This window comes from Aquarana catesbeiana, linkage group LG04 (assembly GCF_042186555.1).
Source record: "Aquarana catesbeiana isolate 2022-GZ linkage group LG04, ASM4218655v1, whole genome shotgun sequence".
NCBI classification, from domain to species: Eukaryota; Metazoa; Chordata; class Amphibia; order Anura; family Ranidae; genus Aquarana; species Aquarana catesbeiana.
This window is the reverse complement of record NC_133327.1, coordinates 45,871,607-45,888,296: the sequence shown is the minus strand read 5'-3', so window position 1 is coordinate 45,888,296 and position 16,690 is coordinate 45,871,607. Positions and strand designations below refer to the sequence as shown.

General features: G+C 41.2%; 1 protein-coding gene across 7 annotated transcripts in view; it reads left to right on the top strand.

Moving 5' to 3' along the window:
- Positions 1 to 15,606, top strand: part of PAQR8 (progestin and adipoQ receptor family member 8) — a 109,724-nt gene extending 94,118 nt beyond the window's left edge. For all 7 annotated transcript variants that reach the window (XM_073625154.1, XM_073625151.1, XM_073625153.1 and 4 more), the window contains one exon: positions 10,071 to 15,606. In XM_073625154.1, coding sequence (XP_073481255.1) covers positions 10,115 to 11,176 — 1,062 coding nt within the window. In that variant the 5' untranslated portion in view covers positions 10,071 to 10,114 and the 3' untranslated portion in view covers positions 11,177 to 15,606. The remainder of the gene's footprint in view (positions 1 to 10,070) is intronic.
- Positions 15,607 to 16,690: the final 1,084 nt, after the last annotated feature.

Genomic DNA, 16,690 nt, shown 5'->3' with positions numbered 1-16,690 from the left:
GAGCGCGTCATGTCAACATCGGAAGAAGATGACGGAGAAGACCGGGCCAACGCTAGCAAAAGAGCGGGCAAAAGAGCAGAAGTTGGCAGAGGAGCCTGGCAGAAGACACCAGAGAGCCGGAGAAGAACCGGAGAGCGCGGAGAAGTTGGAAGAGAACCCCCTAAGTCGGAAGAAGACCCCCGGAGCTGCCTAATTACTTTAAAAACCTGTCTAGTGTGTGTGGTGTTTTTTTTTTTTTTTTCCCCAGGTGAATGGGTAGGGGTACAATGTACCCCATACTCATTCACATAGGGTTGGGGCCGGGATCTGAGGGCCCCCTTTATTAAAGGGGGCTCCCAGATTCCGATAAGCCCACAGACCCCGACAACCAACGGCCAGGATTGTTGGGAAGAGGCCCTTGTCCTCATCAACATGGGGAGAAGGTGCTTTGGGGTGGGGGGGCCGCAGGGCGCCCCCCTGCCCCAAAGCACCCAACCCCCCCCCATGTTGAGGGCATGCGGCCTGCTACAGTTAAGGAGGGGGGCGCTCGCTTGTCCCCACCCCTTTTCCTGGCCTGGCTGGGCTGCGTACTCGGATAAGGGTCTGGTATGGATTTTGGGGGGTCCCAACGCTGTTTTTTTGGCGTAGGGGGTTCCCCTTAAAATCCATATCAGACCGAAGGGTCTGGTATGTTCTTGGAGGGGGAACCCATGCCGGTTTTTTATTTAAAATTTGGCATGGAGTTCCCCCTCAAGATTCATACCAAACACAGTGCCTGGTATTGGCGGGGATCCAAGTCGGATCCCTGTTCATTGAAAGTCGGACGTATGTCGGCTTCAAGTCGCAGGGCAAAGTCGGATCCAAAGTAGGACGGTTGTCGCGTCGCACCAGTGTAAACCCGGCCAAAGTCAGCTTTGAGGACACCAATGATCCTGACCAAATCTGACTCCATTTGCAGAAATGCAGCCTCAAACTTGCAAGGAACCTTCACCATGCTTCACTGTAGCCTGCAGACACTGATTATTGTACTTCTCTCCAGCCCTACCCAAACAAACTGCCTCCTGCTACAGTCAACTATTTCACATTTTGACCCCTCAGTCCAGAGCACTGCTGCCATTTTTCTTCACCCCAGTTCCCATGTTTTTGTGCGTAGAACATAGAACCAAGGCTAAGTGACTCAACTATGCATGAAAACATAGGAACTCGGGTATAAAAAAATTGCAGCAGGTGCTCTGGAGTAGGAGGTGATGGGGGGGTTATGGAAGTGAGGAGGGAGAGGAGATGAGAAGGGGAAAGGAGATGATGGAAAGAGTTATGGAGATGAGGATTGAAATTGGAGATGTAAAGAGAGGTGTCGATGAGGAGAACAGGAGGGTTTATGGAGGTGAAGAGGGGGAAGGTGATTAGGAGAGTTCTATGTTCTTTGTGATGTATCAGAAAGGAGGTAGGCAGGGCTGACAACACATGCCGTGGAAGTCAGAGCTGTGTTGTCATGTCAAAGAGAAAGCATGAGCATACCATATTTCTGGCACATCAACCGTTCTTTTTCTGTACTCGCATCATTGGAAAATATGTATGCATTCCAGAGATGTCCTAAATATTTTTTAATTTTAGCATTTGTCTTGACAAACGCTTTAACGTATAACTAAACCCTCCCATAAACATTCTCTAGTCTGGTATGCAATGGCAGGTATGTGTGAATTTTTAACTATTTCACAACACTTACTTTTTTTGGCTTCAAAAATACAAGCAGCCAACCCCTTCCTCTCAGTGACTTCAGCCTTGTACACTTGTGTCGTATACATGTGATCTCCCTTGATGTCTTGTGGACTTCGTGAGCTGTACGTTCTTTCCACAGGAAATGTGCATGCTAGGGTGACAACGCTGCTTCTGCTTAGGAAGCATTGCCATCCTAGGGCCAGAGGATAAGACACTGGTATAATCATCAGGTTAAAAACACAAGGTTGACGAAAAGCCCCCAAGAACGGATGACACAATTGGTACAAGTGGAGGGCAAGCTACTATTTTAGTAGTATTTAATTTTTACATTTGATTACACTTTAAGCCACTGACCTAAGTAAAACATAGGAAACAGGTTGATGGTTTTCTCTGATGGTTATTTGATGCATGATTGCCTTAGGTCTGAGAAGTACCGAGGTCAAAAACAGCCAGGCAACTAGCATTTTCATAAATAGCCTAGCATAGCAATCGCAGCCAACATACTTCTCTTAGACACTCAGGTCTAGTGCAGCAATTGTCAGTTCTGTTTTTTGACTTCATCTCCTCAAAACTTTTTGCTCGCTTGCAAAATATGAAATGGCTCTAGAAAATCTGATTTGTGTTTGTGGTTTCTCAGTGTCGGTATTTATTCATGCAAGTTTAAGGTTTGTGGCTGCCATAACTGCGGGAGGGCTTTCTTTGCAACTTTCTGAGAAATTCCTGGAACTGTAGACATAACTGATGAGAAAATATTATTACAGTTGCAATTCTGTAATAAATGTAGCACTAGATGCCATATTAGCTATGGCAACAGAGAAACTGGAGCTCTAACTTCTATTGTATAACTCTGGCCGGCGGTCCCTTTAAGCCACCCAACCTGGGCATCATCTTCATCACCACAAGAAACCCCACCCAGATGGGTTATGGGAGAGTAGCAAGGAAAAGGGGAATGCTAATTGGCCGTAAAAGCGGGCCAGATTTAAACCCTGTCAACAGGAGCACTGAGTAGAAAACTGAGTGCTGCCCAGTGTAGCGCATGGGGGAACAAGGCTGCAGTGTGGATAGAGAGGGACATGAGGGAGGAAGGTGCAGGCTAGAGAGGAACCCCAGGAGTTTTGCTATCTCTTGTTTGACCTCCAGAAGACATGCTAGCAGTTCAGGGGTGTCCAGGGACAGTGTGGGCTGTCTTGCAATCATGCAGCTTGGGATATTGCTACCTGTGTTGCATCCTTTTATGCAGCATGGTGAGACAGTTGTTAGAAGATTGACCGCTCTTGGAAGGACATCAGACTACTGAGTGGTGCATGGCCTTTGACCACCCCATGACTTTGTCTGCTATTGCTGCTGCCAGAGGACCTCATCAGTCTTTTACTTTCAGTTAATTTATGACATTTTGTGAGCATTTCCCCAGTCTTTGGATTACAGATAACCTCGTCTGGAGGTTGAGACCAACCATGCTGAGTTAAAGGCCCCACCGCTGACAGACTTTACACTCTTTATGATACTAGCCGCTGGTTGTTCTGAACATTAGGATTGGAGTTAGCCCTCAAAGCCGGTTGAATTACCTTTGTAACGCCGGTAACAGTTGGTTCTTTTCAAATAGTATAGAGGCTGCCCACCATCACAAGCACCAGTGCATACACTCCAACTCCAATAACTCAGTCTAGATGACTTTTTGAAATGTATTGCTTGACAAACTTTAAACAAGAGATAGGTTAGGGCATGGGATTCTCCAAAACTCTACACAGTAACAGGAGGACGCTCTTTTCTAGGCACACATTCCAAAATTTTGCTGAGGCAGGGGAATGGGCAGTATTCTGAGAACCTAAGAGCACTGTTTCAGTCTTTAGCTATCTCTGGCACTTATATCCCAAAAATGCACACGGTCACCAGGAATCTATTCAGGGTCAGTACTCACTAATCCCCAGGACATCTGCACACCTTCCAGCTTCCTCCAGACAAGGTCCAGTGAGAGAGACAATCTTTCTCAAGACCACGTCCCAGTCCCACAGCCAGTTGCTCAGAAGATCACTCCAGGTCCCCAGCTCTGCCACAGCTGAGATCTCAAACAAGAGCAACTCAGTCCATGGGCTGCCAAAACGCAGTGGCCCTAGAGGCTTTGGAAACCCTCCCTTCCAAGGAAAGAACAATCTCTCCAGGGCTTCAGACTATTTATCCCCCTCTCCAGACACTTTCTGGACACTCCTCTCAAAGACATGATAAATATTCAGGCTGGTTTGGTCATTTGAATCTCCCTCTCTATGTCCTGGAAGCGTCTACCAGAGGCAAGCCGTCAAATTCCCAGCCTGTAAAATCCCGAACAGACCAGAACAAACAATCACTTCTCGCTTGACTACAAAAGGAGCCTACAACTAAATTTTGCCTAGCATCGCACACTGGGGATGTAATATAATGTAATATATTTCAGAGATATTTACTGTTTATTGCTGTCAGCAGAGTCAGTCCCCCATTCACCCAGTGCATTCTGACAGAGCCATTCAAGGACAACTAACAGGAATGTCATCCCTACTTACCACATTGTGACATATCCTGGTGGTTGATAATGTGTTAAACTTGTTAATGCCAAACCTGTCTGATCAGTTTCTTCAATACAGGGTTTACTTCAGCGTAAAAATAAAGGCCATTATATCAATATAGGTTTGTTGGTGTATTGTTTGGTATAGTGATAGGAGAACCCAACATTTACAGCAACTCCTTAGGGGGTGTAACAATTGCATATAGAGGCTAGCATAAAAAGCAGTATTAGTGCTGGCTACATTTTCTGAACAGGTTGTGTGTTTTGGTGCTGCTATCACTGGTCCTACAGGTTACTGAGATGTACTCAGGATTGGGGGAAGACATATTTAGCACATAAAGTTTTAATGAGTGTGGTAGTTTAGTTTATAGTTCAACAATGAAGGGGGAGAGTTTGACGAGATAACAAGAGCAGAGAAGGCCATATGCAGAGTAAAGGTTGTGCTTGGGGCAACAGCTGGAAATTAGTAAGGAAACAAACATATGAAGGTTCCAAACTGATAATAGCTCTGTAGGCTGGAATAAGATTTTTGAACTGTGTTCTCCGTGTTGTAAGAAATATACCCTTGGCACCATAGAGCAAAAAAAAAAAATCCCAGAGAAGCTGTACACACCATGCTTCTGAAATTGATAACCTTTATGCAACCTGGATTGGATGATCTAGGCATTGGTGCCCTCTTAAGATTGAGGAATCTTGTAGCTGCACAAACAATAGAGAACAAACATTGCAAATAACAGTGTTGTGTAACCCAGAAACCAAGAGCAAGCCCATCTAGGAACTCCTCAGGTTCAAATAGATAACACCAGCTGACACGTTTCGGGGGATAAGCCCCCTTCAGAGAAGAACTGGTATATCTGACCCCTCCACTTCCTTATATTAAGCTGACTTAACAGTAGTCCCACCTCCACCAGGGAGTGAAAAGGGGAGGGGGGGAAAAGGAAGAGGTAAAAAAGGAGTATTAACCTCAAGGTCACATCCTAGAAAACTTAATCTACGACCATGAATTTTTGTTCGGTTTTTGACTCGACTATGGCCTGCTTTAGTATCTGAATTCGATTTGATTAGAAATTCTTGTGACCCCCTTTATAGCAACACTCCTACTGGCAGAGGGAGGGGTAGAACTTTGAGCCAATCAGGTGTCCTGAATAAACATGTGCTGACAAAAGGAAAGCGCAGAAAATAGACCTAACCAGTCTGTTGCTAATGCTTCACTGGTCGATTATAGGCTGTGGATAAGGATGTGACCAAGTTGCATTGTTTGCTATATATGCACCTGTGCTGCCTGGCGGAGCTGTGTAAATAGACAGGAATGAAAATCTTTTGGCAGACAAGACCACTTTTTTATGTATTACAGCATTTCTTAGATAGCATCAGCAATTGATTACCTAATTAATGTTACACATTTCCTGTGGTTCTCTTTCATTTTGCATTGTGTCCATCAACCACAAAACATTTTATCAGAGACATCTAGAAGCTGCCATTGTGGTACTTCCAGAGGGACTTGAAATCAGAGAATGCAATTGTTCTATCAATAGATTTATCTAATCGAATTACAAATTCCAGAGCCATACCAGAGAATACATAACCTAAATACATTATGGCGAAGCCAGGGTTGTGAAGAGTACAGCTTGCCAGAGACACATGTACAGGTTTGCTTTTACATGTGCTGCAAACAAGACCCTCAGGATCATCCGGTTCAGCCAGTTGTATTTGATTTTTTGACAGCTTACTATTCATTTTGCATTGGAAAAAGCTGGGTGTGTCCTCTAAAGGCAGGGCTGCCAAAATTATTTTTAGATGACCTCATAAGAGTTGGTGAACTTAAAATTAAACTTGGTTTAAATATAGTACAGGAACAGAACCCTGTAAGCCATGCCCAAAGAAAGACAGGCAGAGGATAAAGGACTAGTCACCATATTGCCTGTGGTCTCCCTGCAGCTGATATTTCCCCACTATAGACTTACCATGCCTTATTCTGCACTGTCTCTCTCTGGAAGAGGCCATCTCGGTAGAGGCAGGGTTTTGCTTCCTCATGTCAATGCCTCCAGCAAGGAAAACCGTGACATCACAGTGAATCTCACTCCAAACCTCTTGAGTTTAGCAAACAGGGGCAGTGTGCCTTAGATCTGACTTCAAATATACAGCTATGTGGCTGCAGGCACTCTCACATACCAAGAAGTGTACTCTTATTTTATTAGGAATTTCAGACAAAATATACATCTTTCAGGATATAGCCGTGGTCTCCAAAACTGCATCCTGGTGGCTGGATGTGGCCTTTTGCTTGCCTTTGTCTGGCCCTTGGGGCACTATTCCTTCCAATGACACCAACGATGGGGCACTATTCCTCCCACTAATAATAAACACAGGGCACTATTCCTCCCACTTATACCAATGATTGGGCACTATTCCTCCCACTAATAATAAACATAGGGCACTATTTTCCCACTGATACCAATGATGGGGCACTATTCTTCCCCTAGTAATAAACATGGGGCATTATTCCTCCCACTAATAATAAACATAGGGCACTATTCCTCTCATTGATATCAATGATGGGGCACTATTCCTCCCATTAAAACCAATGACTGGGCACTATTCCTCCCCTAATAATAAACTTGGGACTCTATCCCTCCCATTGATACCAATGATGGCACACTACTCCTCAGCAAAAACTAAATATGAACACTATTCCTTCCACTGATGCCGGGACATTTTCTACTCCCACAGTCCGGCCCCCCTAAGGTCTGAAGGACAGTAAATTTTGTTGTATGTATACAATGACAATAAAGTATATCTATCTAACTGGCCCTTTGTTTAGATAGTTTGGAGACCCCTGGGATACAGGCTAGAAGGCCAGTCACCGGGCACAAGGTGAGAGGGCAACAGTGATTGGCCTGTATTGTAGGAAGGTTGGCTGCCACCTGGCTGACATACTGATCCTATAACTTCAATATTTTTTGTGTCTCCAACCTGTGGTTAGGTGCAGCATGGTGCGGCAGGCAGAAAACACTCAAGAGTGCAAATGTAAAAACAGGAATATATTGTAATTGAAGTTCAGCATTACACAATAGGCCCGGCAGGAAAGCAACCCAACCAGGAACACTTACTGGATGTCACAGCAATGTGTCAGTAGTTGGAAATCTCAGGGGTGCCAACAGCATCTGTCTCGAGGAGAAGCGGAATGTGGCCTGGTTGGTCCATACTCAAATGGGGAGGCTTCTAGGAAGGATGGTGTGTCCCTACACTTTTCCTGCTCCTTTCCTGGGCGCTAAGCACTGTCCCTGATAGACAGGTAACCTGTCCCTACAATGTCGCTTGCAAAATGCATGCCAAGCCCAGGAGTCAGGGTTCTAAATAGATTCTGCCTAGCCCAAGATGGGGCGTCAGCATCCAATCGGATAGCTGCCCCTCGTCATGACCCAGGAAACTCAGAGGAACCAAGTTCTTCTAGACTTCCTCTCCCTCTGCCATATTGTTGCGGTTGAGCACCACCTGTAGTGGAGAAGTTAGACTGTACCGGTCTACAAACCCACAAAAAGTATGAAGCAATTGAGGTCAGAAATCCACATCTGCATTTTTGTTTTGGGTCATCAAGACAGACGGCTTGCTAGCATTTGCAAAGCGAAGACAGCTCACAAATTCCTCTTAAAAATGCTCCAAAAAGTAATAGCCCAGTCCTAATGTTGTGTGTCTTACTTGTAAAGACTTTAAGGACCCCGCCTTTTTATGACATTTGTTGTGTACAAGTAAAAATCAGTATTTTTAGCTAGAAAATTACTTAGAACCCACAAACATTATTATATATTTTTTTTTTAACAGAGACCATAGCGAATAAAATGGTGGTTGTTGCAATTTTTTATGTCACATGGTTTTTGTGCAGCAGCTTTTTTAAACACAATTTTTTTTTTGGAAGAAATACACTTTATTGAATTGAATAAAAACCAAACTAAATTTTTTGTACAATATGAAAGATGTTACGCTGAGTAAATAGATACCTAACATGTCATGCTTTAAAATTGCGTGTGCTTGTGGAATGGTGCCAAACTACACTACTTAAAATCTCCAAAGGTGAGGCTTTAAAAATGTCTACAGGTTACCAGTTTAGAGTTAGAGGAGATCTATTGCTAGAATTATTGCTCTCACTCAGACATTCGTAGCAATACCTCACATGTGTGGTGCAAACACCGTTTACATATGTGGGCGTGTATGCGTTCACTACTGCACGTGAGTGAATTTAGTTTATCACTTTTTTTTTATTTTTACACTGTCCCTTTCAAAAAAACAAAATGTAAACATCCCTTGCGATAACAATACAGCATGACACGTCCCCTTTATGGAGAGATCTGGGGTCTTAAAGGCCAAATCTCTCTTTTACCCTTAAAAGCAAAAGATCAAAAAAAAGTTATCTTTTACTCAAAGAGAAAAACATGTTTACAGGGCCCGAGAACCAGAAGTGACGTCATGACTTTGTTTCGGTCCTCCAAAGGCATAGAGATGAGCAATGGCCATCTTGGCTTATCTCTATGAGAAAAGACTGCCGACGCAGATGGCTCCGGGGCTCAACAATTGGTAATGTAAGCCCAGGAGGGAGTGTTCTAAAAGTGATCCTGCAGTGGATCCGCAACTGGGATCACTTTTATCTGAAACCTGGCCACCTGAGGGAAAAGAAAATACCGGGGATAGGGCATCTAGCTGCAGCCATAACCCCGGTATTTAAATTCCCAGTTAGGTGGTCAGCAAGTGGTTAATTAATGAAGATTTGTGAGCCAAGTCACTGATTGATCTCTCGTATATCTTATAGGGATTCTCTGGTCCACCCAGTTTGAAGTCTGTTCCTCTCCATAGCAGGAAGAGAAGTCTCTCTTTCCCAGCTGCATTTGCTGTTTCTTGTATTGTCCAATGATAGTGGGTGGACTGTGGACCTCCTCATTGCTTTAGCCTCCAAAAGAGATAAGAAACCAGGGAGTGTTCTAAGTGACCTGTGTCTATTAAAAACTGAAATATCATATTTGAGTGGGATGAGTCTTAAAAATACCACCTGGCAAAGGTAACTCAGGTCCAAAACTTTGTGCTGTCTGTTCAGTGGTATGTGAGTGAAAGGGATATTACTTGTACATGCAGTTGATCCTCTAGATTTTGTTTTTCCTTGGATTTTATTTCTCAGATGGTGGAACCTGAGATACCTTATGAGCTTCTGCCTGGAAAAAAAATTAAAATATGGTAACAGAAGGACAGTGATTGTTAATTAAATTATCCAACCCTTTAAAATCATAATGGCAAAACTAAAAAAAATACTGTCTGGAGACGATCCCTCATTAGGAGTGACTACCTGTCACTGTTCACAATCCTCCTAAAACATCTAATTGATGAACTTGACCTCAACAATGACATGCTTACACTTATCAGGTCAAGTATAACTGCCTAATGTTCCTTTCAAGGAATAAAACTAACAAAAATGGCAGAGGCACATCTTTATCTCTAATACTATGTGACTAGGTCTTAGTAGCATCCTATTTTTCATAACTTTGCACATGATGTTCCAGCAAAGAAATTTAATGATAAGTGTCCATTCTTGACTGCCTTGATGAATTGGCCATCTATGGATTAATATAATAAGAAACATCGATTGAGGCTAGGAGACAAATCTAAGATCCAATTAAATAAGATGATTGGTTTTGTTGTTTGACATTTGTCTTTGTTAGGGATATCTTGTAACGGTCAATGGTCATAAATCAGATTACTATACAGAAGTAATGGAAGAAAGATTCTTGCCATGAGCTCAGTAAGAGGTATGTCTCTGTTTTCTTGCCTGACGTGTTTATTTTCTATGCCGTAGGTTGAAGCAAAGTCATCAAATGTAATCATCAGCTTGATCCTACAATGACGACGGCCATTCTGGAATGTATCAGTACATTGTCCATCAGTGCACAGCAATTACGTCGCCTCCCGAAGCTTCTAGAGGGTGGCCTTCCGAAGATGCCTTCTACAGTAAAGGACTGTGATGTTCCTAATCTTTTCAGGGAACCATATATTCAGGCTGGCTATAGACCTATTGACCAGGACTGGAAATATTATTTCCTAAGCCTTTTTCAGAAGCATAATGAGTCGCTTAATGTCTGGACACATCTTCTGGTGGCCTTTGCTGTTCTTCTGAGGTTCAGAGCATTTGTGGAGACAGAAAGCTTCTCTTGGGATGTGCTTTCCATGCCACTGGTCATATATATAATAGCGTCATTGACTTATCTCATATGCAGTATGCTTGCACACCTCCTACAGTCCAAATCTGAGTTGGCTCATTATACATTCTACTTCATGGACTATGTTGGAGTTAGCACTTATCAGTATGGCAGTGCCCTTGCCCACTACTATTACAGTTCCAGCCAAGTCTGGTATGATCATGCCTGGTACTACTTCCTGCCAGGAGCTGCTTTTCTAGGTTGGATGTCCTGTTTTGGTTGCTGCTATGCTAAATACCATTACAAAAGGCCTTATCCAGTCATGAGGAAGATCTGGCAGGTTTTTCCAGCTGGCCTCGCCTATATTTTGGACATCAGTCCAGTTGTACATCGTATCCTTGTCTGTCATGCAGAAGATTGCTCAGATGGGGCTGTTTGGTTCCACTGTCTACAAATAATTTTCTTTGTTATCAGTGCCTACTTCTTCTCTTGCCCAGTCCCAGAAAAATTCTTTCCAGGCGGTTGTGACATAGTTGGCCATGGCCATCAAATATTCCACGTGTTTCTGGGCCTGTGCACTCTCTGCCAGCTTGAAGCTGTGCTTCTGGACTTTAAAACTAGGCAAGAACATTTCTTGACACGGTACAATCCAGAATTGACCCAAATATCCTGTGTCTCGTTCTTTGCTCTCATTCTATGCAGTGCTATCACTGCAGTGTTTCTGCGGGAAAGGATCAAGCAGAAAATGGAAAAGAAAGACTTATAATGAACATGATAAATTTTCTAGAATTCAATTATTCAAATGTTTCTTATATTTAATAATGTAGGGCATACTAATTTATTTACTCCTCAAATAGTACGTTTTGGATGTACAATTGAATTTGATTCTTTTGCTGCCTAAAACAGTTTTTCTAGTAAGTGACTTTTGTGAGAAACTTGAGCATTATTGAAGGAAACATTTATTGCACTTTTGTTTTAATTATGGGTATTATAGATTGCCAAGGCTTGTTTATTTTTCCCAGTAAAAAATGTTGGCATATTTTAACAAGGTAATCTTGGTCAAAACATATTTTTTCAAATGCAAAGAACTGAAGGCCACACAACTTTTGCAGGTGAGAAACGTGGGGAGGTGCTCAATGCAGTGGTTAAGGCTAGCCATATATGGGCAAATATACGGGCATCTTTTTAGACCAGCTCAAATCCCTATTTATTTGGTTTTTGGCAAAACCTAATCCATAGATTGACATGTCACTAACAATTTTCAAATCCATTACAAGTTTAGCCCAAAATATATTCTGCACTTGTGGCTGTATTTATAAAGGCCTATGGCTTTTGTTTGGAAAGCACTGGGAATGTTTCCACCATTGCCCTACATTATAGAAAATGTAAGGGTTGGTCTACTAAAAACTAATATTACATCCATTGGTGTTGCAGAAGGTAATTACTGTAGGGATTCTTGTGACTCTACTTTAAAATGACTTTTGGAATATGAAAATGTTAAGGTATATTAAAGTCAAAACTTTTTTTAGTTTTGGATAGACTAGAAAATGATTACCTGTCAGTTGGTTTTTTTTTTTTTTTGCTTTATCCTATTTTGGAGATTGACCATCACTTCCTGTTCTGTAGGCACAATAGGAAATTGAGTAAATCCCCTTTTAGTTGCCACCTCAACAAGTATCTCCATTGTAGCACTTACCCTCTATTCCTGTTGTGGTGGCATCTTTCACTTTTAGCTATGGTGACAATGGTCATCAAGGCCAATAGAGAGAGAGAGATTGAGTCTCTGTAATGGGGACATATGAACTCTATCCCCTCACCACTCTATCCAAACCTAAGAAAAAATATTGGCCTTAGATACACTTTAATCTGGTTACTGTAAGGCGATATATACACTTTTACTTTCAACAGTTGTGGATCCAAGATGTCAAGCTTTCCATTTACTCTTTAAAGTTTTTAGTAGCCTATTTTATTAGCAAATTGTCTTAACAAATGGTAAATTGGTGCTGGCAGAAGATGCCTCTTACATGTTTATGTATATTTAAAATGTTTGAAAATGACAGTATAAAATGAGGTTGGCTGAGACTTCTAGGCAGCACTGGAATACATAGCCTAGATGCAATGAGGCTAGCCCATTATTCAAAAAAAAAAAAGACTTGCTAGATATATATATAATTTGCTGCACACAAAATTCTTATCTAACTCTACCTTGTCCCACTTTTTGACAGAACGGATACTGTAAGACGGGACAGTAAGATAATCTTTTTAGAGGAAATCTAAGGACTCGTAGTATGTAACAATAGACTGTTTGGGAGCCCATAGACCGATGTCTCACCAAGAATTATGGACAATGACATGTCTACATGTCCATTAGACGCAGATGACAAAAATTCAACCCTGTGAAACAAATTGCAGGAGCAGATTTGGTACTGTGGAGCAGCTAATACTGCTCATGGACTTTATCTCACTGTCTAGGCTCCCAATATCAGATCTGATAGAAAACTGGAGAAAGACCTTTAATGCTTTACATTTTTTAATTGGTTCGGTAATCTACTAGGAGCTGCCATGTGTTGCTGACATGAGAGGTCCACAAATGATGGATATATGGGGGTTGATTTTACTAAAGGCAAACAGACTGTGCACCTTGTAAAGTGCAGTTGCCCTCTGCAAGAGCAGTTGCTCCAGAGCTTAGTAAATGAGCAGAAGCTCTGCTGACTTCAATCATCCAATCCTGTGCAAGCAAAAATGCATTTTTTTTTTTTAATTTTCTTTGCACGTGATTGGGTACTCTTTGGGAAGTGAAGCATTACCTCATTTACTAAGCTCTGGAGCAATTGCACTTTGCAAAGTGCACAGTTTAGTTCCCTATAGTAAATCAACCCCATGGTTTCTCTCTCGTTCTATATTTATATGTTGATAACAAACATTTCTTTGGTGGTTAAGTAACAGAACAGCGTACACAGGATGAAATACACATGGACATTTTCTCAAATTGTTTTACCAATATGGTCAAGAGTGTTGTCTTGAAGGGTTAAGCTACTCAATCCATATATTTTAGTTATGAGTGGATACTAGAGGGGTTAAACCAGCCAGTAGTTTTTAGTATCTTTCGGAAACGGTGGGACCCACCAGCATCCACTAATAAGTAAAATATTACTGACCCTAAGAGGTTCTATCTTCCTGCATATGAATGAATGTGAACCAAGTGAAAACATAATAAATCAAAAGTATGTCCAAGCCTTAATTATCAGTCAGTACTATACAGAATAAAGTGGGCAGGAAAGTCAACGACCCTTGAAAGTTTTCATTGAACAATTTGCATTTGTTTTAGGAAACACTTTTGCAAGATCAAGGAAAAGTTAAGCCTGGGTAAGGGAACAATTTAAAAAAAAAAAAATCTTTAAATGGGCCTAGCAATTCAGTTTTGGGTAAAGGTTAATGCTGGAGAGCCCAATTTTGGCCTGGGGGAACAATAGTTGAATAGCTCATAATGAAAGCATACTCCCATTATTGTCCATGTACATAATAGGAGGGATCAGCAATGATGGAATCAGGAGAATCACTATGTAAATATTTTATTTTCCTGAATATTTGGAAGCAGATCTCTCCAATCCGCTGAGATCCACACAATTCATAAAGTATTATGATTCCCCCCCCAAATGGATAAACCTGCAAGCATTTAGGTAAATCACAACATCGTCAATTTGTCAGCTTGCCTGGTTTGCAGATTAATTGACTAATTACTGCAGAGGATTAGGAGAAGGTTTTCCAGGCAGCAGTCTCAGTGGTTTAGGGCTTCTAATTCCAACATGATAGCAACATCCCTTTACTTGAGAAACTGTCCTAAATTCTATGACATGTTGGTTTGAGACTATGACATTGTTACCAGCAATATAAGGCCTGCTGTTGTATCGACTCTGATGACCATTAGCAGTCTGATGTCTTCCCACTAGTCATTCTCAGAGTTAGGACATCTGTCTGGTCTATGATGGGCCTAATGCTGGCCAAAATCCAGAAAGACCCTGACACGCTGCCAGGGTGAATTTGCCCACTTTCTACTTTTACCTTTTTACCCTCCTCTAGTGAGAAATGCCTGAAGATATATCTAAATCCAAAATGTTTTATTCATTTGGATGGAGAAGGAAGTAACTCCTTTTTTAGAGGTTTTTTTGCCTGTAGACCTAAAAGGAAATGAGATGGAATCACTTCAATGGGAACAAGTGGCCCCGTTGGTATATTTTCCCTATATTCCTGTTTTGGTAATAACTCAAAGTTTGGATTTTCCTTTACTTTTAGTCCCGATGGCAAACGGTTAAACAAAAAAATAAAGGGAGTGAATTTCCCAATTGGGGACAAAAACGATTAAAGCCCGACAGGGTTTCTATCTTTTACCTGCTTTACTCAAACTTAAAAAAAAAAAAAAAAAAAAAAAGGTTTTGCTTTTAGATACACTTTAATGACACTGTAATGTCTTCTGCTGCCTTCCTCTGCCTGTGCAATGACCGTATCAGAAGATCTCTCTAGTATGATGGGATTATAATTCTTCTGACATTATCTATGCATTTTCCGGTGGAGGTTCAAATCATGGGAACAAGTAGCACAGAACTGGAGACATGTTATTCTTTCACGTCTTTTTCATCCACTTCTGGTAAAAAATACAATATTAGAAGTTGATGTCCTGTATTGATAAGACATCGTACCCTGTCTATCAATGGTCCAAAGTTACAGGTTCTGTGGTAAAGTGAGTCTAAACCCAAGTTGACCTGTATCATTCATTTATTTTATTAGTATTAGTTAGGTGGGATGCCTCTTAAAATAGATACAACTTTTCCAGAGCATTGAGGGAATTCTACTCCTTTTTGTTTTGTTATTTACTGTCTCAGTTTGCAGGCAGCTGAGAAGCCAACCACAAGGCAGCAGTAAGGAGTTCTTTCATTGCTTCCTACAAAATGTTAAAATGTTATTTTTCCAGACACACAGCTCTAATGTATTTGATACAGTGAGACTGATTTAAAGCACTTATAAAATGTTGGTTGTAACTTATTCCTTTTCATATAAAAAAATATGAAAAATTTCCTATATTCAGTCATAAAAATAATTTTCATCCACTGTGTAGCTCACTTATTGATTGCCTGTTGACTGTTATTGTGAATAACTTGTACAACTCAACCACACAATAAAATATCTTTTTCAGTAAAACTGCTTATGTTTTAAGGTTGCTTTTCCGTTAGGCCCTTGTCATGCTAGCGATTTATAGATACACATATGTATATCTGTATATTAAAGATAAACAAAGACGAGAGTTCTAATTTTTCCTGAAATTTCAATGCTAAATTCTGCTTTGCTTTTCTTTTTTTCTATTTTTGTGTAATGGAGGAAACAGGAAAGGCAAATTTGAAGATGGTTTTTGGTGTTTTTTTTATTTTTTTAAATCAGATTTTGTATAGTAAAACATTTTATGAAGTACACAAAGGGGAAGATGTACTAAAACTGAAGCACTCAGAATTTGGTGTAAGTGTGCATGGTAGCCAATCGGCTTGTAACTTCAGCTTGTTCAATTAAGCTTTTGACAATAAAACCTGAAAGCTGATTGGTTTCTATGCAGCGCTACACCAGATTTTGCACTCTCTAGTTTTAGTAAATCAACCCCAAGGAGATAACCTGTTACACTGGACAGGGAAATAGAGGAGAAGACAACATATGGCTCTTAACTCTGGGATCTTTCATTAGTAAATACAGAATACAATATAGTAGCACACAGTAGAACATAATACTGTAGTCGGTCAGGCATCTCCATTTTTATCTTAGGAGGGGACACATCAGCTCTGTCCAGTGGGACCATTTAGAGTTCAATTTACGCATTGCATTCCTTAACCACTTACCAACCGGCTCACACACATATAGGCAAAGGTTTCTTCACAGTAAGAGCTGTGAAAATGTGGAATAGACTCCCTCCAGAGATGGTTCTGGCCAGCTCAGATTGCTTTAAGAAAGGCCTGGATACTTTCCTAAATGTACATAATATAACTGGGTACTAACATTTATAGGTAAAGTTGATCCAGGGAAAATCCGATTGCCTCTTGGGCGATCAGGAAGGAATTTTCCCCTGCTGTAGCAAATTGGAGCATGCTCTGCTGGGGTTTTTTTCCTTCCTCTGGATCAACTGAGGGTATAAAATTGGGTATATTTGATTGTACGGTATTTTATTTATTGTTCTTAAGGTTAAAGCCCTAAACTGAAGCTTCCTGATGAGGCAAATTACATTGCGAAACGCGTAGAGGCT